Source organism: Vicia villosa, unplaced genomic scaffold (assembly GCF_029867415.1).
Source record: "Vicia villosa cultivar HV-30 ecotype Madison, WI unplaced genomic scaffold, Vvil1.0 ctg.000037F_1_1_2_unsc, whole genome shotgun sequence".
Classification (NCBI taxonomy): domain Eukaryota; kingdom Viridiplantae; phylum Streptophyta; class Magnoliopsida; order Fabales; family Fabaceae; genus Vicia; species Vicia villosa.
This window is the reverse complement of record NW_026704970.1, coordinates 48,204-71,787: the sequence shown is the minus strand read 5'-3', so window position 1 is coordinate 71,787 and position 23,584 is coordinate 48,204. Positions and strand designations below refer to the sequence as shown.

The 23,584-nt window shown below is 31.9% G+C and overlaps 1 protein-coding gene across 1 annotated transcript; it reads left to right on the top strand.

Moving 5' to 3' along the window:
• The first annotated feature begins 7,505 nt into the window (after positions 1–7,505).
• Positions 7,506–22,732, top strand: LOC131622662 (uncharacterized). The gene is made up of 21 exons (XM_058893699.1): positions 7,506–8,083; positions 8,157–8,241; positions 9,132–9,171; positions 9,257–9,499; positions 11,362–11,461; positions 11,528–11,602; positions 11,975–12,073; positions 12,380–12,496; positions 12,590–12,705; positions 12,824–12,923; positions 13,280–13,638; positions 14,135–14,459; positions 15,058–15,272; positions 17,260–17,478; positions 18,462–18,648; positions 19,291–19,538; positions 20,479–20,571; positions 20,658–20,759; positions 20,854–21,232; positions 21,702–21,839; positions 21,914–22,732. Exons 1-21 carry the CDS (start codon positions 7,952–7,954, stop codon positions 22,529–22,531), a joined length of 3,990 nt encoding a protein of 1,329 aa, XP_058749682.1. The 5' UTR covers positions 7,506–7,951; the 3' UTR covers positions 22,532–22,732.
• Positions 22,733–23,584: the final 852 nt, after the last annotated feature.

The window sequence follows — 23,584 nt, the reverse complement described above, 5'->3', positions numbered from 1 at the left end:
AAAATATTTTCTTATATTTGTCAATTAAAGATGAGATTAAATTATTTAAAACTTTTGAAATATATTCAAAATTTACAACAATCCCCCACATATTTCAAAAGTTCAAAAGAAAAATAAAGAAGAATTTTCTGGTTTAACATCATGGATGTGATGCGTCAAACTAGTGTAGCAAGCTATATGAACTAGTCCTAGAATGATAGTACTTAACATACAGTGAAGTTGGTGTAGCAAGCTATATGAACCAAAAACACTTTACGTATGTTAGAGGTCTACCACCCACATCACACCCCCACAATTCTTGTTGTTGACGCTGTGGTGCGCTAATAGGCCATGCGCGTGCCTGGTTATTTTCATGAGTGCTCTAGAGACTTTGCCAAGATCTCATATAAGCGGCCCCACTTAACACTCATATAGGTGATTTCATCAAGTGTATGCTGCAAATCATACACCACCCATAAGGGATATGAAATTCATTATAAGCTACATAAGCTTATCCTCTCAGTAATGCAGTGTCTAGCACTTTCTCATTTACACCATAGGAAAAGGACGCAAGCAAAAATTAATTATATAATTTTTGGTGCTAGCAGAACTAACAAGTGACTTGTTCTTACCCATATGAACCTTTTTCATGGGATCTCCAATTCCATGAAAAAGGTTGGGTTTCCATCACTTGTTAATTTCAATTGGCTAAGTCCAATTCCCCTCAATGTGTCACAAATTAATTTCTTCCTAGGGATTTTGTCAGAGGAACAACTGAAATCATTTTGATCTAACTTCACATAAATTGACGATATTATCTCATCGTTTAGTAGCTACTTTTATACACAAATGAGGAAGTCACTATTTTCCTTTCTAAAAAACTAGTAACAAATCCGTGCATACGCACGGGTTCTGCTTTGATACGCGCATTTGTTTACATAATACATTTTGTTTAAATAAAACATTTAAAAATAAAAAATATTTAAATCAATAATAAATTTTTCGTATATAAAATTATTTAGATCAATAAATTTTTTTTCCTTATATCATTCTTGGATCATAAATATCATCTTTTCTTATATAAAAATATATAGACAAAAATATATTTTTTCTCGTATTCAAATATTATTTATGTTTAGATATCATCTACAAAAATATTTGAAACAATAGTAAATTTTTGTATATCAAAATATTTAGATTAATAGTAGATTTTTTTCCGTATATCATTTTTGAATAAAAAAATTTTGGATCATAAATACCATTTTTCGTATATAAAAATATTTAGATCAATAATAAATTTTATCCGTATACAAATATTATTTTTGTTTAGATTTCATTTATAAAAATATTTGAATGAATAGTAAATTTTCGTATAAAAAATATTTAGATCAATAATAGATTTTTCCCCGTATACAATTTTTGAATCAAAAATTTTTGGATCATAAATATCATTTTTCATATATAAAAATATTTAGATCAACAATAGATTTTTCTCGTATTTAAATATTATTTATGTTTAGGTATCATTTACAAAAATATTTAAATCAATAGTAAATTTTCGTATATAAAAATATTTAAATTAATAATAGATTTTTTTCCGTTTACCATTTTTGAAAAAAAATTTGGATCATAAATACCATTTTTCATATAGAAAAATATTTAGATTAATAAAAGTTTTTTTTCCGTATACAAATATTATTTATGTTTATGTATCGTTTACAAAAATATTTGGATTAATAATAAATTTTCGTGTATAAAAATATTTAGATCAATAATAGATTTTTTTGTGTATACCATTTTTTAATTTTAAATTTTTTTAAATCATAAATACTATTTTTTATATAGAAAAATATTTAGATCAATTATAGAATTTTTCCCGTATACAAATATTATTTATGTTTAGGTAACGTTTACAAAAATATCTAGATCAATAGTAAATTTTTGTATATAAAAATATTTAGATCAATAATAGATTTTTTCCCGTATCCCATTTTTGAATAAAAAAATTTAGGATCATAAATACTATTTTTCGTATATAAATTTTTTTAGATCAATAATAGATTTTTCCCGTATTTAAGTATTATTTATGTTTAAGAATCATTTATAAAAATATCTGGATCAATAGTAAATTTTGGTATATAAAAATATTTAAATCAATAATATATTTTTTCCCGTATATCATTTTTTAATTAAATTTTTTGGATCATAAATACCATTTTTCATATAGAAAAATATTTAGATTAATAGAAGATTATTTCCCGTATACGAATATTATTTATGTTTAAGTATCATTTACAAAAATATTTGGATCAATAGTAAATTTTCGTATATAAAAATATTTAGATAAATAATAGATTTTTTTCCCGTATATCTTTTTGAATTAAATTTTTTGGATCATAAATACCATTTTTCATATAGAAAAATATTTATATCAATTATATATTTTTTTCCTGTATACAAATATTATTTATGTTTAGGTAACATTTACAAAAATATCTATTTCAATAGTAAATTTTTGTATATAAAAATATTTAGATCAATAATAGATTTTTTTCCGTATACCATTTTTGGATAAAAATAATTTGGATCATAAATATCATTTTTTGTATATGAAAATATTTAGATCAATAATAGATTTTTCCCGTATTTAAATATTATTTATGTTTAGGTATCATTTACAAAAATATATGGATCAATATAGTAAATTTTCGTATATAAAAATATTTAAATCAATAATAAATTTTTTCCCGTATACCATTTTTGAATTAAATTTTGGATCATAAATATCATTTTTCTTATAAAAAGTAAATGGAGTATAGAGAGGTTAGGGTGGAAAATTAAAAAGGTGAAGAGAGAGAAAGAATGATTAAAGTAAGTTATAATATAGTTGAATAAAATATTAAGATTATAATGGACAATTGTGTAGATAGACAAAAAAACCAACAAGTTTAATAGGTGTAAAAAAAGTAAGGATGGATAGTTTTGTAAAAACCAGAACCACTAATTTTCTTATATTATAGATACTGACTAAGACGTCTCTAAGTCAATGAATCTCAAATATTACTCAAGTTTGAATATTAAACTTGGTCTCCATAATTAAATTTATACAGGTCTACTTAAATGACTTATAAGCGACATCATTATTTCTCAATAAAAATAAACATAAATCTATTTAAGATTTTATTATAAAGGTGTGTTTGAATGTTTTTCAAATGACAACACCCCCACAATGAGAAATAGTTTCACATTTAATTTTATTCTCATTTGAATCATATATTAACATCACTGTATTATTGTAATACATTGGATCATCCACTATAAGAAATATCACAATTTAAATTATGATTCAAAATATCTCATGTGATTAAAACTCACCGTATAAATATTTTTTACAATACTCAATAAAAATAAATAATTTTCCAATAATATAAAAATTAATTCTCACAATAAGAACAATATCATCTCAAGTTTCTCTAATTATTATATCATATAAACTTCTTTAAAATAAGACAATAATAATAATAATCACATTTTTGTTTAATTTATTTTTCTTCATTCTCTCATTCATATTATAATATATATATATATATATATATATATATATATATATATATATATATATATATATATATATATATATATATATATATATATATATATATATATATATATATATATATATATAAAATGTCAAATTAAATTCTCATATAATAATAATATAACTATTATATACCCCCACATTAAAATATATTCTAAAACATGACATATCAATATATTATATACTCACACAAACTTGAGTCATAATTTTTTTTTTCAATTCTAGACTTTTAACTCAATTATTTATTGAGATAAATAATATCAATTATTTCTAAACTTTTCAGGATTGTTATAATAATAACAATGTGATATTATTCATTCTCCGGTGATAATATTAACATCAAATATTTTTAAAATAATAACAAAATTCATATAAGTATTCCCAAAATTAATATTTTAGCAACCATATAATTTCAATAAAAAGTTGTATTTATTTTCAACATTTTATATTTAAAAAGATTCCCAAATAACATTCTTGTGAAATAAAGGTAGATGTATAGCGGTAAAATAATATTTATAATAATGGTGTATTAACGTATGTATTAAACGTACCGTTTCCAACGGCATCAAAGAACACATAATCTCTATAATCGCTAACGTAAAAGAACATTCAATTTAATAAAATTTAATAGTAATATAATATCATATAATTAAGACACAAACTAATTTTATAATAAATGCTTAAGAAAAAAATATCGTTAACTTTAGTTACCACATATATCATCCAAATAAATAAATAATCATTACCAACAATTCACAATATGTTTTTATTTTTTCTCAATAACATATATACCATTAAATTACTGTAATTAGTTCCAATTAAACCAATTAAACATGAATTTTGCATATGTTTCTTTATTTATAACTCCTCTTATTATTTGATTAACATAATAATTAAACAACAATGATAAAGTTAATGATAAAGATATATGTTAAAAAATAGTGCTAAGAGAACATGTATAATACTCAACAACAATAAAATTAGGTGAATCATTTATATGACAAAATTTCATTATATATTTTCATGATCTATGACATATAAAATAACTACAAATTAATTTATTTGTCTATAATCTTATTTAGTTAATTTTTACATAATAAATATTTTACTTTTCATTTACACAATTCACAAGCAACTAACAAAAATATTATCGTAGAAAAAAAAAACTTATTTGGATTTTACATAGTCAAATATTGGAATTTTCCATTATGCTATCATCTTTTTCTCCCACGAAACAAAATCCCTTCCAAACCTTTTGTCATCGTTTTTACTACTAGCAAAAAAAATCCTTAAGATTGTTGTAGAAATTTGACCACCACTATAACTCGATCATCTCTTCTCAGAATAAGAACCATTGAACCTGCAAAATAATAAGTTATTATATAAACCTGAGGCGTGTAAGTACAATGTCCTTAAGGATTTATCCGCCTCATAAGCGCAAATCCCCCAGGATTCAACAGGTTCTTCTCAGATTCTTAATAAGACTCTGAGGCATCAGAACAACAAGAAATATTATTGGCCAGGAGATGCACCCAGAAAAACAAAGAAGGAAGGGAAGACAAAATATTTTTTTACGTTCTATTTTCCTGTGTCATTTTTGTTAATGGTAGGTGACTTTATATAAGAAAGAGAAAATTGGAGTAATGGATTTAACTCACTCAAGTCAAACTTATTAAATTATTTGACCAATTTAAAATCATCACAAAACAAAATTAATAATAAAAATATTTTCTTATATTTGTCAATTAAAGATGAGATTAAATTATTTAAAACTTTTGAAATATATTCAAAATTTACAACATTTTCTTGGTCCTTCAACAAAATTTAACACATTTTGAAAGCCCAAGTAACACTGTCTTCTTTTTCACTTTCCAAAAATGTAAACCCAATCGAAAAAGTTTTTTCATAGAAGTAACACCTATAATTTCCAATAGTGGAAGTTTGTACTTGTTGGTTTTATATGTTAAATCAATAATGAGTACAATGAGAAATGTGTTGAATAACTTTAAAGAATCAAGATGACTCCAAAATATATCTCAAACATTTTCTCCATCCTCGCACATTCTGTACATAGATACATAATAATTTTCATCCAAAAGCTTCAATAATTATTGCATTTCAGTTATGTCACTTCTTATCGCCTTATTGTTTCGGGCATGAACATTTTATATGTGCTATATATTTGAGATATTTTGAGGACTTTTCCGTTTCAAAGTTGCAAGTATATTTTTGGGTTGTACCATGTTCAATGCTATGAAAGAAACAATTTCTCTTTCTTTAACCTTAAGGTGACATATAATGGAATGATTGGCTAACTTGCGACATATGTCATGAGTATGTATTACCACAAATTACATTAAATCTCCATGCATTAGTCACCATAAGTTATCCATGCAATTTAAAAGGACACACATTTCCTTCAACAAGTGGCATTCCGTTTCAACTTTTGGATATGATTTGTGTACTTACCATTTCTTTTGCATATTAGTGTCACAAATGCATGTCTTTTATTTGAACCATTATTTGACCTTTTGATTATAACCTCGAACCCTAATTTGGCAGTCTTTGTACGGATCTACTAGAGCATATGACCACAAACAACAAACTATTGGTCATTTGTACCATTTTGACATTCAAATACACAATAGGTTTAAGGACAACATTAGGATGCACCATTTATAAGGCCAATCATAGTAGAAAATATTAAAAAGTTGATCAAATTTAACTATGAACTAATCCGGAAATACAATTTCGTATAACATTCAAGAAAAAATCATAAATGTATTTTCGGATGCAACATTCTTTTTCCAGACACAAAACCAGATTAATGTAGGTAACGAGGAAGGAAATACATGTACATTACCTTAAATTCCAACTTCTTTTGCTCATTTTAATGTGAAAAAACAAACAAATGTTGTTTTGAAGTAGAAAAGTTGAATGAGCGTGAAAGAAGGTTTTAGTAGGGTTTAAAGGAGAAATGATGTTTTTTATCACGATCAATCTAAACATGCAAGATGATGTTTTATTAAATTTCTCGCTTGATATTTTCGAAAATCCACTTTCAAAATAGTCACCAAATTAAAAAATACATGCAAGATGGTTTTTTTTTTCCTTTCAAATTTCCGTTTGACAAATCTAGAACGACATTTTTATATTTGTTATTGAGTTGATAAAATAACAAAATATTTGAAAAGGTTTGTCTGAAGATATAGTTCTAGATTAGTTTTTAGAAAAATAAGGTGTCTCACTTAAATATGTACTCCCGAATTTGGATTTGGGAGGGTTATAAAATCCAATTCCTCAATAGAAATATTTAGGGTTAAATATGTTTTTGGTCCCTATAAATATTTTAACTTTCATTTTTAGTCTTTATTAAAAAAATAATATATTTTAATCCCTACAAAAATTTCATACATGCAATTTTAGTCCTTACTATATTCTAAAATTTTAAAAATGTTTAATTACCCTTAAACTTTCAAATTTTTGAATAACTTTTTTGGGATACGTTTAAAATACAATAAAATAATTCTTTATCAAATTTTAGAATTTTTTAAAATAAAAGAATTAAATATGAGTTTTTAAAATTTTAAATAATAATAATAAAAATAATGAAAACTTCGACTTAGAAATCAAATTTTGAGTTTTTTTTCAAAATTTTTTTTTATAACGTTTTAAACATGTCTTCAAAATATTCATTCAAAAATATACATTGATTTAAGAAAATGGACTAAAATTACATGCATAACAATTTTGTAGAGACTAAAGTTTATTTTTTTAATAAAAACTTAAAATGAGATATTTATAGGTATAAAAAATACATTTAACCCAAATATTTAAAATGGGAGGTGTGTTAGAAAACAAAGGGTGCAAATAGTAACTCCACTTGTTTCATCATCTTCACCACACCCAAAAAAAATTCGAAACAAAAAAAAAACTGAAAAGAAAATGCAAGAAAAGAAGAAGAAAATGAAGGAAACATAATACAGAACAAAATCAAGGAAAAGCTTGAAGGCATCAAGCAAAAGCAGGGATCACCGTGTTGCTTCTCTACACAACCACAATTACTGAAATTACAATTCAAGCCTCCAAAGCTTACCACTCAGTCACCAGTTAGAAACCTTCTCATACTTTACAGAAAATTTTTCTGTTATTTCCGTTTCATTTATCAGAAACCAAGATACACCTAAGAAGCATCGTTCTTGAAGACGGAAGAAATTCATAACTCCGTGCGGTTAACGCACATTTCTGGAATCTTCACGGAGTTTGAATTTTCACCAGATTTGAACAGAATCTGAAAACGCGATTCCGATCTCAACAACTTCTGGAAACAATTTTCTCCACAATCGCTTTTCTTAGCTACGCAAATAGAAGGAAATGCTGCGACTGAAAGCGTTTCGTCCTTCCACCGATAAAATCGTCAAGATCCAATTGCATCCGACGCATCCATGGATGGTAACTGCCGATGATTCAGATCGAGTATCTGTTTGGAACTGGGAGCACCGTCAGGTGAAATTGATTTTTCATTTTTAGTTTCGGTTTCCTTTTTTTATTGCTTTGTTTTGATTGAAGCGTTTTTCAGGTGATTTATGAGTTGAAAGCTGGCGGAGTCGATGAACGACGGTTAGTTGGTGCAAAATTGGAGAAATTGGCTGAGGGAGAAACAGGTTTTACTCTACTGGTGTAACTTTTTCAAAAAAATTGAATGTAAATGAATGAATTCTCGAAAAGTAGCGTTCGTAATTGTTATAGACTTCAGGCATTTGCTGTCATTGGATTGATTTGGAAATATAAATCTCATTTTATGCGAACATTATAATGATACTAGTTTTCAGTAACATTCCTCCACAGGAATTTGTTTTCATTTTTAGGCTTTAGCATTCTTATTGTAATTGTCATTTGTCAATGTTATTTTAAGGAATTGACTAGACACGAAAAGATTTCTGATTAGAAATGACAATATGAAGGAAAGTGTTAGGGTAACACTTATTGTAGAAAAGATTGTGGAAAATAGACTTAGGTGGTTTGGGCATGTAGAGAAAAGACCGGTAGATTTTGTGTAAGGAGAGTAAATCAGATGGAGAGAAAGATCTAGAAAACTATAAGAGAAGTTATTAAGAAAGATCTCGAGATTAACGATTTGGATAGAAGTATGGTCTTGAATAGAACATTATGGCAGAAGTTGATCCATGTAGCCGATCCCACTTCGTGGGATAAGGCTTGGTTGTTGTTGTTGTATTTTGAGGAATTGACTAGTTATCACTTATCTAAGTTTGTCAATTTGTTTTATTGCTACCAGTGAGAAAACCCTCAAATCAGGTTAATTTCTTTGTGAGCTTGAATAGTATGTTAACTTATTATCATAGGGCTTACTATTGTTCCTGTTTGGTTATGCTCTGACATTATTAGGATCAAGTAAACTGTAACAAATGAGTTCCTTTTTATGCACCCAGAAAACAACAATTTCTTAAGCATGTTTTGCGACCTTTTAATATTTCTGCGTTGTTCTAGTTTCAGAACTTTGTAACTAGATATTTTGTTTTGTTTTGTTTGGTAGAGTCCAAAGGGAAACCAACAGAAGCTATTCGCGGAGGAAGGTAATATACCTTGCTTTGTGTTTTTAAATCATTTTTTGACTTCCATGGTTCGTTTGCTTATAATGACTTTTTACCCGCCTTAAAGTGTTAAGCAGGTGAATTTTTATGATGACGACGTGCGCTTTTGGCAACTTTGGCATAATCGCTCTGCAGCGGCAGAGGCACCAACAGCTGTCCATACTTCAACTTTCAGTTCTCCCGCCCCATCAACAAAAGGGAGGCATTTTCTTGTTATATGTTGTTTAAACAAAGCTATATTTTTGGACTTGGTGACGATGCGTGGCCGCGATGTACCAAAGCAAGAGCTTGATAACAAGTCCCTACACTGGTAAGTTTTTATTATGCTATTGTTAAAATTGCTACACACTATCTATTAAGGCAAGACATGTTAACCATCCTATGGCTGTTTTCTTTTTGTTTTGTATTGATCCTTACCCAAATCATCCTTTTTCCACTTTCTATTATGACTGTGTAGCTGTCATTTATATAATTTTGATGTTTTTCAACTCAAGCAATGCTTTTAAAGGGTGCTATGAAGCACCCACCATGTGACGTTCAGAAAAGGGTCGGACCCATTGTGAATCTATTACTTATCAGTCATACCTTGCATTTGCAAGAGATTAATTTCAGACTCGAACATGTGATCTATCTATTCACACATCAGCAACTTCAGCAATGCTTTTTTGTTATATATCAAACTGTGCCAATATTTACATATATGCATTTTCCCGGTTCATATGGCTGGAATCATTTCATGATTATATGTCTTTGAATTAAATAATAAGAGATTCCTGAAATTTGATCATTTTTAAACGTTGTTAGTTTTTCAGTAAACTAATATACTTATAAACTATAATATATTCCTCTCTAAATGGTCTCTATTGTTTGGGCCTGTTACCTTTTTGTTGTAATGGCTATTGTCTGAAAAGTGGTCAAATGTTGTAGTAGAGCATAGCGGAGCGAGATGGACGAGTTGATTTGTTATTTGTATTATAAATACATCATGTAACAGAGTTGTAACCCTAATTCAATTCTAAATAATACAAAGAGGCAGTCGTAGTACTCCCAGAGACGTAGGCACAGTTTACCCATCTTCGTTAAAAAGTCCTTGTCGTGTTATTTACTTTTTAGTCTCTTACTCTGATTTAGATTTCGCATGTGAGTTACAACTCTTACCCACTCCCAAATTTTCATTAACAAATACAAATACAACAACCAATAAACATGCATATTCAAATTGAATAGTGGTTGGATGGGCATTTCAGCATTTGCAGTGATATATTGCCAAATTCCATATGGAGATCTTGCTTGACAATAGTTCATTTGCCATCTTATTTTCTGTTATTATGATTGGTTGAAATAGAGGAGTGCCTAAGGAATTTTATGTGACACAAAAGTACCGTTCAAACTAAAGGGAAAATTTTACTAGACAACAATAAGCTATGCGAAGTTGTACGAAAAAATAAAGTAAGTGTATCAGAAATGAGAATGTTGTGTTGGATAAAACCAACACAAGAATAAAATAAGTGTAGCAGAAATGAGAATGTTGCGTTGGATGTGTGGTAAGACTAGACGAGATAAGATTAAAAATGATATTATTAGAGAGTGTTAGGGTAGCCCCTATAGTAGAAAAGGTGGTGGACAATAGGCTTAGGTGGTTTGGGCATATAAAGAGAGGACCTGTAGATTCTATTGTAAGGAGAGTAGATTAGATAGAGAAGAGTCAAACAACTAGAGGTAGAGAAACACCTAGAAAAGTTATAAGAAAAACTATTAAGAAATATCTTGAGATTAATGAATTGGACAGAAACATGGTCTTTGATAAAACTTTATGGCGTAATTTGATCCATGTAGCTGACTCCACTTAGTGGGATAAGAATTGGTTGTTGTATTTGCTGTTGTTTTGGTTATTTGTACAAATTAAAGTCGTTGGTGTGAAAAATCACTACCTTGCAAAAAGAATGCACCAAACTTCTACTTTATTCTGTCTTATACTCATGGAAATTTGGTATAATTTGGTATCACATATTATTGATCCTTCGTGCTTCATATGCGATCTAGTATAGTCCTCAAATCATAAATTTATTGTCAAGAATGAATGTTTTTATAGTGAATGTTTGTATTTTTCTTTTGCAATCTTCATACATGTCACAAGTTGTTTCAAGTTTCCATTTTTTTCTGCTACTACAGCATGGAGTTTCTTTATAGATCTGGCGTTGGTGATGGTCCTCTTGTGGCTTTTGGTGCATCTGATGGAGTCATCAGAGTTCTCTCAATGATTACATGGAAGGTTGGTAACCAAAATAATAATCTAGTCTCAACTATTAGCATGTTATGATGCTCCTGTTCCATGCAGCTTGCGAGAAGATACACTGGAGGTCATAAAGGAACAATCTCTTGCTTGAGGTCCTTCATGGCAGCTTCAGGCGAGGTAGATCTTGATTACCCATGGATAAATTTATGCTACATAATTTTATTTTACTAGCATTGTTTTCAGGAACTTCATACTTTTACCTATGCTCTAACAAAGAATAATATTAACCCTCACACTTTTAATATATTCTGCATTTGTAGGCATTGGCTAAAACTTGTATTAGTTCCAATTCCAACTTTATTTGCAGAAACTTTCATTTTGTGACAGCTTAGTGTCCATCTGGACAATTCATTGAGAAATTACAATTGCTTGTTAATATGGGGAATGCATGTGCTGCTTTTGTACGCTTGGATGTTACTTTTATGTGTGGAATACTTGTGACACTTCATTCCATTTTTCTTTGTGGGTGGGGTTATGGGTTGATTTCAGGCTCTCCTGGTTTCGGGTGCTAGTGATGGATTGCTCATAATTTGGAGTGCTGATCATGGACAAGATTCACGTGAACTTGTACCCAAGCTGAGTTTAAAAGTACCATTCTTTTCCTTATGCTTACTCCACTTTGTTGATTAGTTCAATAATTGATGAAAGATGAAATGTGTATCGCTTGAAATGGCTTTGAAACATGGACAAGACATTGTTTATTGTTGCTAAATTTCAGTTGTTATTTCGTCTCTGTTCAAGTAAGTCCAGGCAAAAGGTGGAAGTGAAAACATAGATTGTGTTGAACAAAACGAACTTTTGATCTCTTCTCAATTTTATGTAGCTTATATTTCTTTTTGTTTGTCATTTTTCTACCCTATTATTCTTGTTTATGGAATCACATGATGCATCTAGGCTCATGATGGCGGGGTTGTGGCAGTTGAGCTTTCCAGAGTGATGGGAGGTGCTCCTCAACTAATTACAATTGGTGCAGATAAGACATTAGCTATATGGGACACAATCTCCTTTAAGGTATGTTTTTGGAGCTAGTGCCTTCACCTTAATTCTGTGAAAATCCCCTTCACGACTAGAAAGACTTAGCATTAGCATGCTTTTATTTCTCAGGAGCTGCGGCGTATAAAGCCAGTTCCAAAATTGGCTTGCCACAGTGTGGCTTCTTGGTGCCACCCTCGAGCTCCAAACCTTGATATTTTAACCTGTGTCAAAGATTCTCACATATGGTATGCAGTTTTCTTTCTCTTGTGGTGGCTTTTAGTATCTTAATTTTTTACAAGATTGTGTGATGATGCACTGTATCCATTATAGATTTGAAGACTTCTTTGTTTGAACTTTTGCTAGGGCAATTGAACATCCCACATATTCTGCTCTCACTAGGCCATTGTGCGAATTGACAACAGTTATTCCTCCACATGCTCTTGCTCCTAATAAAAAACTGAGGGTATGTGGATAACTAGTTACCATTTTGTTAATTTTGACTTGGTTTAGAATGTATTGTTCCTTATTTTATGGTTTGAAACTTCTAAAACACTCCAAGGATATGGATGACAAGACAAGAGGTTAGGATAAGATCAAGATTGAGTGTTATGGAATCTGTTGAAAACTATATTTCAATGCTTCATAAATTTTTGTACGCTTCAGAATATTGTTATCATGCCCCAGGGTAATAAATCCCTTTTTAATAGAAAATAAATTGGACTTAAAGCCCATATTACTTCCTGCTGAATCCACTGTTTTTTGTTGACTCTACATGGTAATGGATTTGGTCAAACTTTTCGCCGCTGATTTTTGCTGCAGGTGTATTGTATGGTTGCACATACGCTGCAGCCACACCTTGTTGCTATTGGAACCAATATTGGTGTTGTCATCTGCGAGTTTGATGCTAGATCTCTTCCACCTGTTGCTCCCCTACCCACCCCACCAGACAGCAGAGAGCATTCTGCTGTATTTGTAATTGAAAGGGAGCTAAAGCTATTAAATTTTCAACTGAACAACTCTGTAAATCCATCCCTCGGAAATAACAGCGCCTTGTCGGAAACAGGAAGATCTCAGGGAGATTCTTTTGAACCACTGTCTGTCAAGCAGGGGAAGAAGCACATTAGCACACCAGTTCCTCACGATTCATACTCTGTTCTTTCTGTGAGCAGTTCTGGAAAGTAAGTTACTTTTATTACCATCGATTGGATTTCTTCCCATAAAGTGTATCTGTAACTAAAAGCTAGCATTTTTTCTTAAACCTACCCTCGTCCCTATATAAAGCCCCTCTTTCATCAATTCACAAAGAATTAGGAAAATTATTTAATCTACTTATTTACATTAAATTTGTCAACAATGTATATTGATTTTTCAAAATTGCCCTTCAATTATTGGGACTCATATTTTTTCACTAAATTAATTATTGTCTCTAGTATTTCAGTCATTAGGTTTTTTTTTTAATAAAAAAAAATAGTTAATGCATCTAATAATTTGGAAAGAGACTTATTAAAGGGACATTGTTTTTTTTTTGCCAAAGAAGTATATAATTTAAATGCGGATGTACAATGCATAGAATTATAACTTCTGATATTCCTCTTATAGGTCACAGCTTGAGATTATTAACTTAACCATGTTTTTGTATGTTGTAGCATTTCTTACTGTATCATATGTTTGCAGGTATTTAGCAATCGTATGGCCAGATATTCCTTATTTCTCTGTCTACAAGGTCAGTGATTGGTCAATTGTTGATTCTGGCAGTGCAAGGCTTCTCGCATGGGATACTTGTCGTGACAGATTTGCTATACTGGAATCAACATTACCTCCCCGAATTCCTATAATTCCCAAGGGTAGTTCATCGAAAAGAGCAAAAGAAGCTGCTGCAGCACAAGCAGCAGCAGCTGCAGCTGCTGCTGGTTCTTCAGCTTCTGTTCAAGTGCGAATTGTGTTAGATGACGGAACATCAAATATACTAATGAGGTCTGTTGGTGCACGCAGTGAACCAGTAAGATTCTTTCAGTCTCAAATATTGCCCGTAAATGTTATAATATTGGATTGGATGATTCCGGCTTTACCGGTGGCAATGCTTCTATCTTATAAATCAAACTTCTGCAAAATTTTAAAGTAAATGGCACCTTCTTAATAGCTACTAAATTATGTACTCTTTTCTTAGATTAATCAGGGCTCTGATAAATTATGATTATCAATTGATTGAATAACTAGCTCTAGATAGTCCATGTTTGGTATATATTGTTGCTATTGCTATGCAACTGCCAATTTGGTGCTATAGAAACTAATTTATCAGATAATTCGTCGGTGAATTTTTTTTTTGTTTTACTGTTTCTTGTAAAATATTGTAGTGAATATATTTTCGAAATTGACAATGGTGGTGTTCCAAAATGTATTTAACATGTCTTAGATTTTAAAATTCTTTATAATAAATCCACTTCTATCCTGTTGCCAAGAGTCATAAATCTGTTTGTTTTTCTATGCGAAGATAGTATGACCTCTTTTGCATGTTATTTATCAAAGAGAGTATTATTGAAAACAGGAGCAACAATTTGAATGTTAGGGTACCTTTTGAATCAATGTATCTGTTTTAGGTCATTGGTTTGCATGGAGGGGCACTGCTTGGTGTTGCCTATCGGACATCTAGAAGAATCAGTCCTATTGCTGCTACTGCTATTTCGACAATCCAGTCTATGCCGTTATCAGGTTATGGAAGCAGTGGTCTTTCTTCTTTTTCCACTTACGATGATGGATTTTCTTCACATAGATCTCCATCTGAGGCAGCACCTCAAAACTTCCAGCTATACAGGTGAAATTTGTGATTGTTGTACAGTAAAAAAACTGTGATAAATTCAGAATTCCCTTTCTTCCCCACAGCTGACCTCTAAATAGAGTATTGCCTCTTTTAAGATTAGAATGCTCACATGTATAAGGGGGCTACTTTGAATCTAGTTTTGCTTTAGGATAGGTCTACGTTTATCATTATATTTTGTACATGGTCATGTCTGTTTCGAGGAAATTTCCTTTTTTGACATGCAGAGAGACAGGCAGCCCTGCTGCAATACATATATTTTAATGCCAAAATGTAAGTTGTATTTTGTTAGTGGTGGGAGTTGAACCTATATTTTCCTTATCACTCCAACTCCTATGTCATTCCTCCAAGCCACCTACTCCCATTTTCTTTATATCCCCTTTTTTCATTTTTTTTTATATCAAAGATGTTTTTATGTCCCACTATTTATACTTCCCCTGTTTTCCGTCTAATACTATTTCTCATGGTAAGGAAAAAAATAGTTAAAAAGTGGTTACTATTTCATGCCATGTTTTTACTTACATTATTTGAAGGACGGATACTCACAGGAGCAAATGAATGTTAGTTAGGTGGATTAGTATGTCCAATTCATTACCACACACCCCTATTTCTCTATTAAATAGTGAACTTCAAACATGCATGTCTTTCAGACCTTGCTCTGCCTGCTTAAACTCTATAATTCATGTTGCTTTAACTCTACTTGGCCCATTTCTCTTTCTGTCCCCTGCCTTCTTTAGCCTATACCCATTTATATGTTTTTTGCACATGTAAGTTTCCTACTGGATTTATTAGCTATATGCAGTTCTTTTCATATGATCATTTCTCCAAATGGTCATGTGATAAGGATGTTTAATGAACTGTTGCACTCTGATTAGGTAGTCACTCTCATTTTTTGCGTCAAGCCCTGTATCTGCTTCAAACACTTTATTGTCTCTCCTCTCTAGTAATTACACTTTTTGGTACTGATGTAAGATAAGTTGCTGACCTTGCTTAGCTAAACGGCTTTTTTATGGTTCTATTTTGATTATAGTAGAAAGACATATTGTTTTTGTGTAAATAAATTGAACCCAACCCAGCAGTAGTACATAACCTTTTTCTAGTTGTTTATTTGAAACCCCACTGTTCAAAACTTCTATCCATGTCACTGATATAAATTTTATCACGATGTTATCAGATCGGGTCAATATCACAAATGACAATATCTGAGCTATTAAATCAACAATTCATCTTCGAGAATTAAATAGTACTCCTACCGGTCTCATATGTAAGCAAAAATGCAAAAAAAAGCTCACCCTTAAAGAAAACAGTCAAAGTTCCTTTAAGTTACACAGTATTTACAATTTTACACTTACATTTAGCTTTGGAAGTTGCTGAAAGCAATAAAAACATTAGGAGTAAATTTTGAATAGTAACATTCAATGTTATAATATTAGGAGACTTTTGATTATATTAAGATCATTGAATTTTTTTTTTTTGTTGCTTACATATGAGACCTGAGGGAGTATAACATAGGAAGAACTTTTATCCATACCAAATAAAAAAATTTCTCTATGAAAGGTTGAGGTTCAGCTCTATCAAAGGTGTTCTTCTTTAATAGTAGAATCAGGCAATTAGTAAGAAGAATCTTTTGCATACTCATACTCTTTGTAAGACTATCTGTACTGATGTTTCTTACATGTTAAGAGGCTGCGACCATGTGCTTTTACACTTGCCACCTATAATAGGTGGTTTAATCACCTTGTTTGATGCATGCTTCTGGGCCACCTCACCCTCAAATATGAAATAAGGATTTTGCCTAAACTACGTGGCGTTTTTTTCCCTTCCCTCCCAATTTTGTACAACCTGTTAACCCCCTGATTTGAATCACATTCATATAAAGTTGAATGCCAGTATTTAATTTGTCTTAGTTATAATGAGGGTAAGAGGTTCACGATTTTCGTAACATTTAGATTTAACATTGCATTTAATTTTGTTTGTGATTCAGTTGGGAGACATTTCAGCCTGTGGGAGGTCTACTTCCTCAGCCAGAATGGACTGCTTGGGACCATACCGTCGAGTATTGTGCATTTGCATACCAACAATACATAGTCATATCTTCTCTGCGCCCACAATATAGATACTTGGGAGATGTTTCAATTCCATATGCTACCAGTGCTGTTTGGCACCGGAGACAACTGTTTGTGGCGACACCAACAACTATAGAGTAAGTGTCTACCATATTACTCGGTCCTTTCGTAAGTTTACTTTAGTTTAGAGAGTCGAAATGAGAAACTATAATTTACAATGTTAATTCCCTGGCCTTTTATGAAGAGACCAACTATATCATCTATTCATAATGACCTATGAAAAATGGTGAGTTATGATTTAGAAAATTCTGACGAACATTTATCTAGTCAGGAAGTAAATAGTAATGGCTAAACCATGCCAGCGTTGAACATTGTTGGTGTAGCTGCAGTTCTACAAAAGTTTCATCCCTCATCTGTTTGGATATTATTGTGAAAATTGAATAGTATACTTCAAATATGAATAAATACAACCACTAATCTCTTTACATGTATACTATTCTAACCTAATGAGTCTGACTAATGGGCTAAAGGACCAAATACAAACTACTAACAATAGTAAAAATAACTACTGTGAAAAAAACTATTTACAACACACTCTCTCAAGCTACTGAATGAATATTTATCATTCCTAGGTTGGAAACAATCTTTTCAAAGTTATTGTTGTTTAGCCCCTTAGTTAGCAGATCTGCAAGGTTTGTTGCCTTGGAAAGAAACTTATGGAGTGCAAATAAGACAACTATCTAATTTTTCTTTGATGAAGTGTCTATCCACTTTAATATGTTATGTTCTATCAGTGTTGCACTGGATTATGGGCTATGCTAATAGTAGACTTATTATCACAATAAAGTCTCATTGGTTCATCACTCATTATCTTTAAGTTTTCGAAGATCATTTTCAGCCATAATAGTTCGCATATCCCTGGTGCCATTGCCCTGAACTCTGCTTCAGCACTAAATCCAGACACACTTTGTTTTTTACTCTTCCAGTCACCAGATTTTCACTAAAGAATCTACAGAAGCACAGACAAAAGCAATATCAGATTAATTCTCTCTTTTTTTCAAGTATTAAATTGCAACAGCTAATATTTATAAGTTATTTAACGTATATGCTTTGGTTTCAGAGTTGTTTTTGTGGACGCTGGGGTTACACAAATCGACATTGAAACTAAGAAGATGAAAGATGAGCAGAAAATGAAAGAAGCACAGACAAGAGCAATATCAGAGCATGGAGAGTTAGCACTAATTACAGTTGAAGGTCCTCAATCTTCTACAGAAGAAAGAATACCATTGAGGCCACCAATGCTGCAGGTTAAAAATGTTTTCAATTTTTGTTATATGGACATGACTGCAGACATTCAGGGTCTATTTTCACTTTCATCATGATTTAATATTTTATTTTGAGATATGTTTGATATATGTTGCTTGAGTGAGTTGAAAGAATATTTTGTATGGAAGTTTGTGTAATTAGATTTCTTCTTTGAAACCAGCATTACTTTTCAAAACTATAGTACCTCTATTAAAGACATTGATATATTCTACATCTTTGATTAATTGTTAGTTTTCTTCAGTTTTAAAGGCTGAAAGAATATGAGCTTCACATCTGAGTTTTTGTGTTATTTTTGCATTGGAGATGATTAAATTTAATTCAAGTCTATGATTCTGGTTTTATATTGTACTATTCTCTAAAAGTTACGTCTTGTGAGAAATTTGAGAGCAGAGAATATTGCTCTCGAATTGGTTACATCCAGTGTTTGCTTTATCTCCTTGTTTTAAATATTGAAATTTTTGTTTTCGATCCTCATGTTGTAGTTTACACAAACACACCACTAGTTACTTTGTCATCTCATCGAATAAGAACAAACATATATTGCTGGTTTCCTTGGAGGGTGCCTTATCCTTTGATCTTGTAATTTTTCATACATATGAAGATGTTTCTTGTTCCTATTCTAGGTGGTTCGACTGGCTTCATTTCAGCATGCTCCTTCAGTGCCACCTTTTCTATCGTTACCAAAACAGTCTAGAGTCGATGGTGATGACTCTTGGACAAAAGAAGCAGAGGAGAGGAGGACAAGTGAAGTAGCAGTTGGTGGCGGGGGTGTGTCTGTGGCAGTTACTCGTTTTCCGACAGAGCAAAAACGTCCAGTTGGGCCTCTTGTTGTAGTGGGTGTCAAGGATGGAGTTCTTTGGCTAATTGACAGGTAGTTTGGGCTTCTCACTTTCAATTGGACGTTTTAGTTGGGGCATCTTACTTTCAATTGGACGTTTTAAAACAAGAAAATAGCCTAAGAAAATAAATTTGAGTTAAGTGCATATAAATTTTTTGTTAGAAAATAAATATAAGGACAATTGGTTTTGAGAATTTTCTATGATCCTAAATTTCCAATACTACATATAATCTTATTGATTTTTATTTCCAGCAGTAAATATTTAATGGTCCTATTACATCAAATACTATTTCCAAGATAACCCCCGCTAAATGTTCAAGACATCCATAATCAACGTGAGAGCTCGCGACATATATTTTTTCCTGGATTTTCTGTTCTATCTTTTGCTATAGTGCATGAAACAAATGTGATGGCTTTCACATCAGGCTATTATATGATTATCTCCCTCTAGGTTAATTCCCTTAAAATTTCAAAAATTATTTATTTTTTACTAGACAAACTAACACCTTTTGTGTATCTATACTCTTTCTATACCGATTTAAATGTAAAGGAGAGTAAATGTCTAACACTGGAGGGGGGATCAATGTGTTATTTTGATGTCACTTCGTTAGGAATGAATGTTGTGCTGGATGAGCAGTCAGCAGAAATTCAAGAAACCATGTGATTAGGAACAATTGTATTTGAAACAGAGTTCGAGTAGCACTTATAAAGGGATGTGAGGTGCACTTAATGTGTTTAGTTGAGTGTTGACTTTAAGGAGTGATAAGCTGACTTGATGTTGGTGGTTTGGGAGAGGAACATAGGGGTTGGAGTGATAAGGAAGTCATCAGTTTAATTTCTCCCTCTAACCAAGTAACAACTAACATGAAAAAAATGTTAGCTAACACGTGCATGTTGTATTTATAAATGGAATTCATATTTAAGGTTTTTCATTGGTTTCAAGAATGATCTACTGATTCCTGGCTTGTGGTAGGTACATGCGAGCTCACGCCTTATCCTTGAGTCATCCCGGTATTCGTTGCCGATGTCTTGCTGCATATGGTGATGCTGTTAGTGCAGTAAAATGGTGTTGATTTCCTTCTCTCATTTCATATTTACTGCTCACTAGTTCAGATTATATATGGATATCTCACATTATACTTTTTCAAACAGGGCAAGTAGGCTTGGGAGAGAACACCATGATGATTTAGCACAATTTATGCTAGGAATGGGATATGCTACTGAAGCACTTCATTTACCTGGATTGTCAAAGAGGTGTGTTGTATGCTTATAGTTAAGAGCTTGCAATTTTAATTGACATTTGGGTGACATTTCTTTACTCCTTATGGTGGTTGTTTACGTTTTGCAGGTTGGAGTTTGATTTGGCAATGAAGAGTAGTGATTTGAAGAGAGCTCTTCATTGTCTTCTTACCATGAGTAACAGCCGGGATATAGGACATGATGGTACTGGACTTGGTTTGAATGACATTCTTAATTTAACAGATAAAAAACAAGATGCAACAGATAAAAAACAAGATGTAGTTGAAGGTGTTCAGGGCATAGTAAAATTCGCAAAAGAGTTCTTGGAACTTATTGATGCTGCAGATGCTACAGCACAGGGTGAAATTGCCCGTGAAGCTTTGAAGAGGTTAGCTGCCGCTGGATCAGTGAAAGGTGCTTTACAAGGTCATGAGTTGAGGGGATTAGCATTGCGCCTTGCAAATCATGGAGAGTTGACTCGGCTAAGTGTAAGCAACCTTTCCTAATATTTGCTCTTCCAACCCACTGATTTCTGTCTGTTTGGTGCATGTTGACAATTTGGCATAACAATCTAATGGAGCTGGATCATAATTAATAAATTAGAATTTTATTCAAGTAAAGCCCAATCCCGAGAACTAAGATCGAAATGGTAAATACAAGAAACAAAAATGAACACCCTGGAATTATAGAAGTGTTCATTCTTATCGTTATAGACTTCGAGAAGTGTGTGCATGTAAACATCCGTTTGTGTGAGCCTGTGAGAGAGAGAGAAGAGTTTGTGATTATTTAGATTAAAGAATTTATTTTTTAAAACTTAATACACTATTTTTTAAATAAAATGATTGTTTGATAGTGTCTTATAATATACTTCCTTTTGAGATCAGTTATTCTTCTTTAGCTTTTCAATTTTGAAGTTTTTGTTTTAATTAAAACAAAGAATTATGTTATGCACCACAGGGTCTGATAAACAACCTAATCACGCTCGGCCTGGGACGGGAAGCTGCATTTTCTGCTGCTGTTTTGGGTGACAATGCTCTAATGGAGAAAGCATGGCAGGATACTGGAATGCTGGCAGAGGCTGTGCTTCATGCTCATGTATGATCAGTTAGTTATGTACAACTAGTTTCCCACTCTATTTAGCATTTCTAGTCTGATCTTGTTGTTTTCAGGCACATGGACGTCCAACTCTGAAGAATTTGGTTCAGGCCTGGAACCAAGTTCTACAGAGAGAGGTTGAGCCTACTCCGTCACAAAAAACAGATGCTACAGCTGCATTTCTAGCTTCTCTTGAGGAGCCTAAGCTTACGAGTTTGGCAGATGCAGGGAAGAAACCACCTATTGAAATCCTACCTCCGGGGATGATGTCACTGAACGCACCTATCTCCCTTCAGAAAAAACCAGCTTCTGCTGCTCAGAATTCCCAACCACAACCAGGCAAGCCATTGGCACTGGAAGCACCTCCTACAACCACAGCAGCGCCAGACAGTTCCGCGCCGCAGCCCGAATCTGCACCTGCACCTGTTAGTGATCCACCTCCATCAGACTCCACGCCAACTCCTGAGGCTGCTCCACCTGAATCAACTTCTGGGGAAACCTCTGTAGATAATGGAGTTCCTGCCCCAACGTCAGTGAGTGACGAAAATCCAAATGTTAATGCGGAAGCTGTTCAGGCAGAGCCTACAAGCGACCCAGCACCTCCTGAGGCCCCGTCACCAGTAGCAGAGATTTCAGAGATTAATACTCCAAATCCAACTACAGTGCCTGCAAGTGGCGACCCGTTCATATGATTGGTATAGCTCCGCACTGTTGACGTAAATGAATTTATTTACAATTCAAGATTTATTTACATTTGTAAAGAAATCAATTTAGATATAAAGGAAATCTAGTATATTAGTTTGTAACAAGTGTAACTCTGGTGGTACAATAGTACCTAGCAGATGTGTTTTCCTATTTTTTTTCTCAATTTTCCGAGGTGATATCTTTTCTCATATTGTTGTGATTGTGTAATATCCGGACACATGAGTGTGGCGTTTTTTAATTCCTACTCAATTGTTTTTGGCTGTATAAATTTTCTGATTTTCTAAAACTGTACAAGTTAAAGGCCAGTCTCTAATTTGTTAAGAGTTTGTGGTTGCATATACAATTATACCTATCAGCTGCAATCTTTTCTTGTCGTGTTCTTTTTAGCCATTCATGGCTGGACATGAGAGCTGGTTTCTTTATTTGAGAGATCAAGTGATATTTGGATATCTCCTATTCTCCTGGCTAATGGCTTTCTTCTGTATTTGTATTGATGGCTCTGATATATATCTATCTCCATATATTTACGGGGAAAAACACCTCGTAAAGATATAATAGTCCCCTAGGTTTTGGAGATGACGCACCAAAAACAGATATAATTCATTTATTTTTAAGATACGTCTTAAATTTATGACTAAATTTATTTCGAAAATGCATTTTCAATTTTTTTTTAGAAATGTATTTCTAAAACTATTGAAAATAATACATCTGGTTAATAAGTAGTACAACCTGATCTTTCTCAAACAAAAAAAAAAAGATAAGTATCCAACAAGAAAATTACTCTCTGCCTATAAATATAAAATTGATTATAGGAAGCAACTAAACAAGCATTATATTGTAAATAAATCTATTATACTCCCTCCGTTCCTTTTTAAGTGTCGTTTTAGCAAAAAGCTCTTCAACCAAGATAGTTGATTATTAGAGTTATTTTTCCTATTATATCCCTATTTATTTTTGTCTTTCTAAATAAATTCAATCATACACTCTTTTTCCAATAATTAATTGAAAAATTTGAGGTGGAGTTATTGAGAAAATAAGGG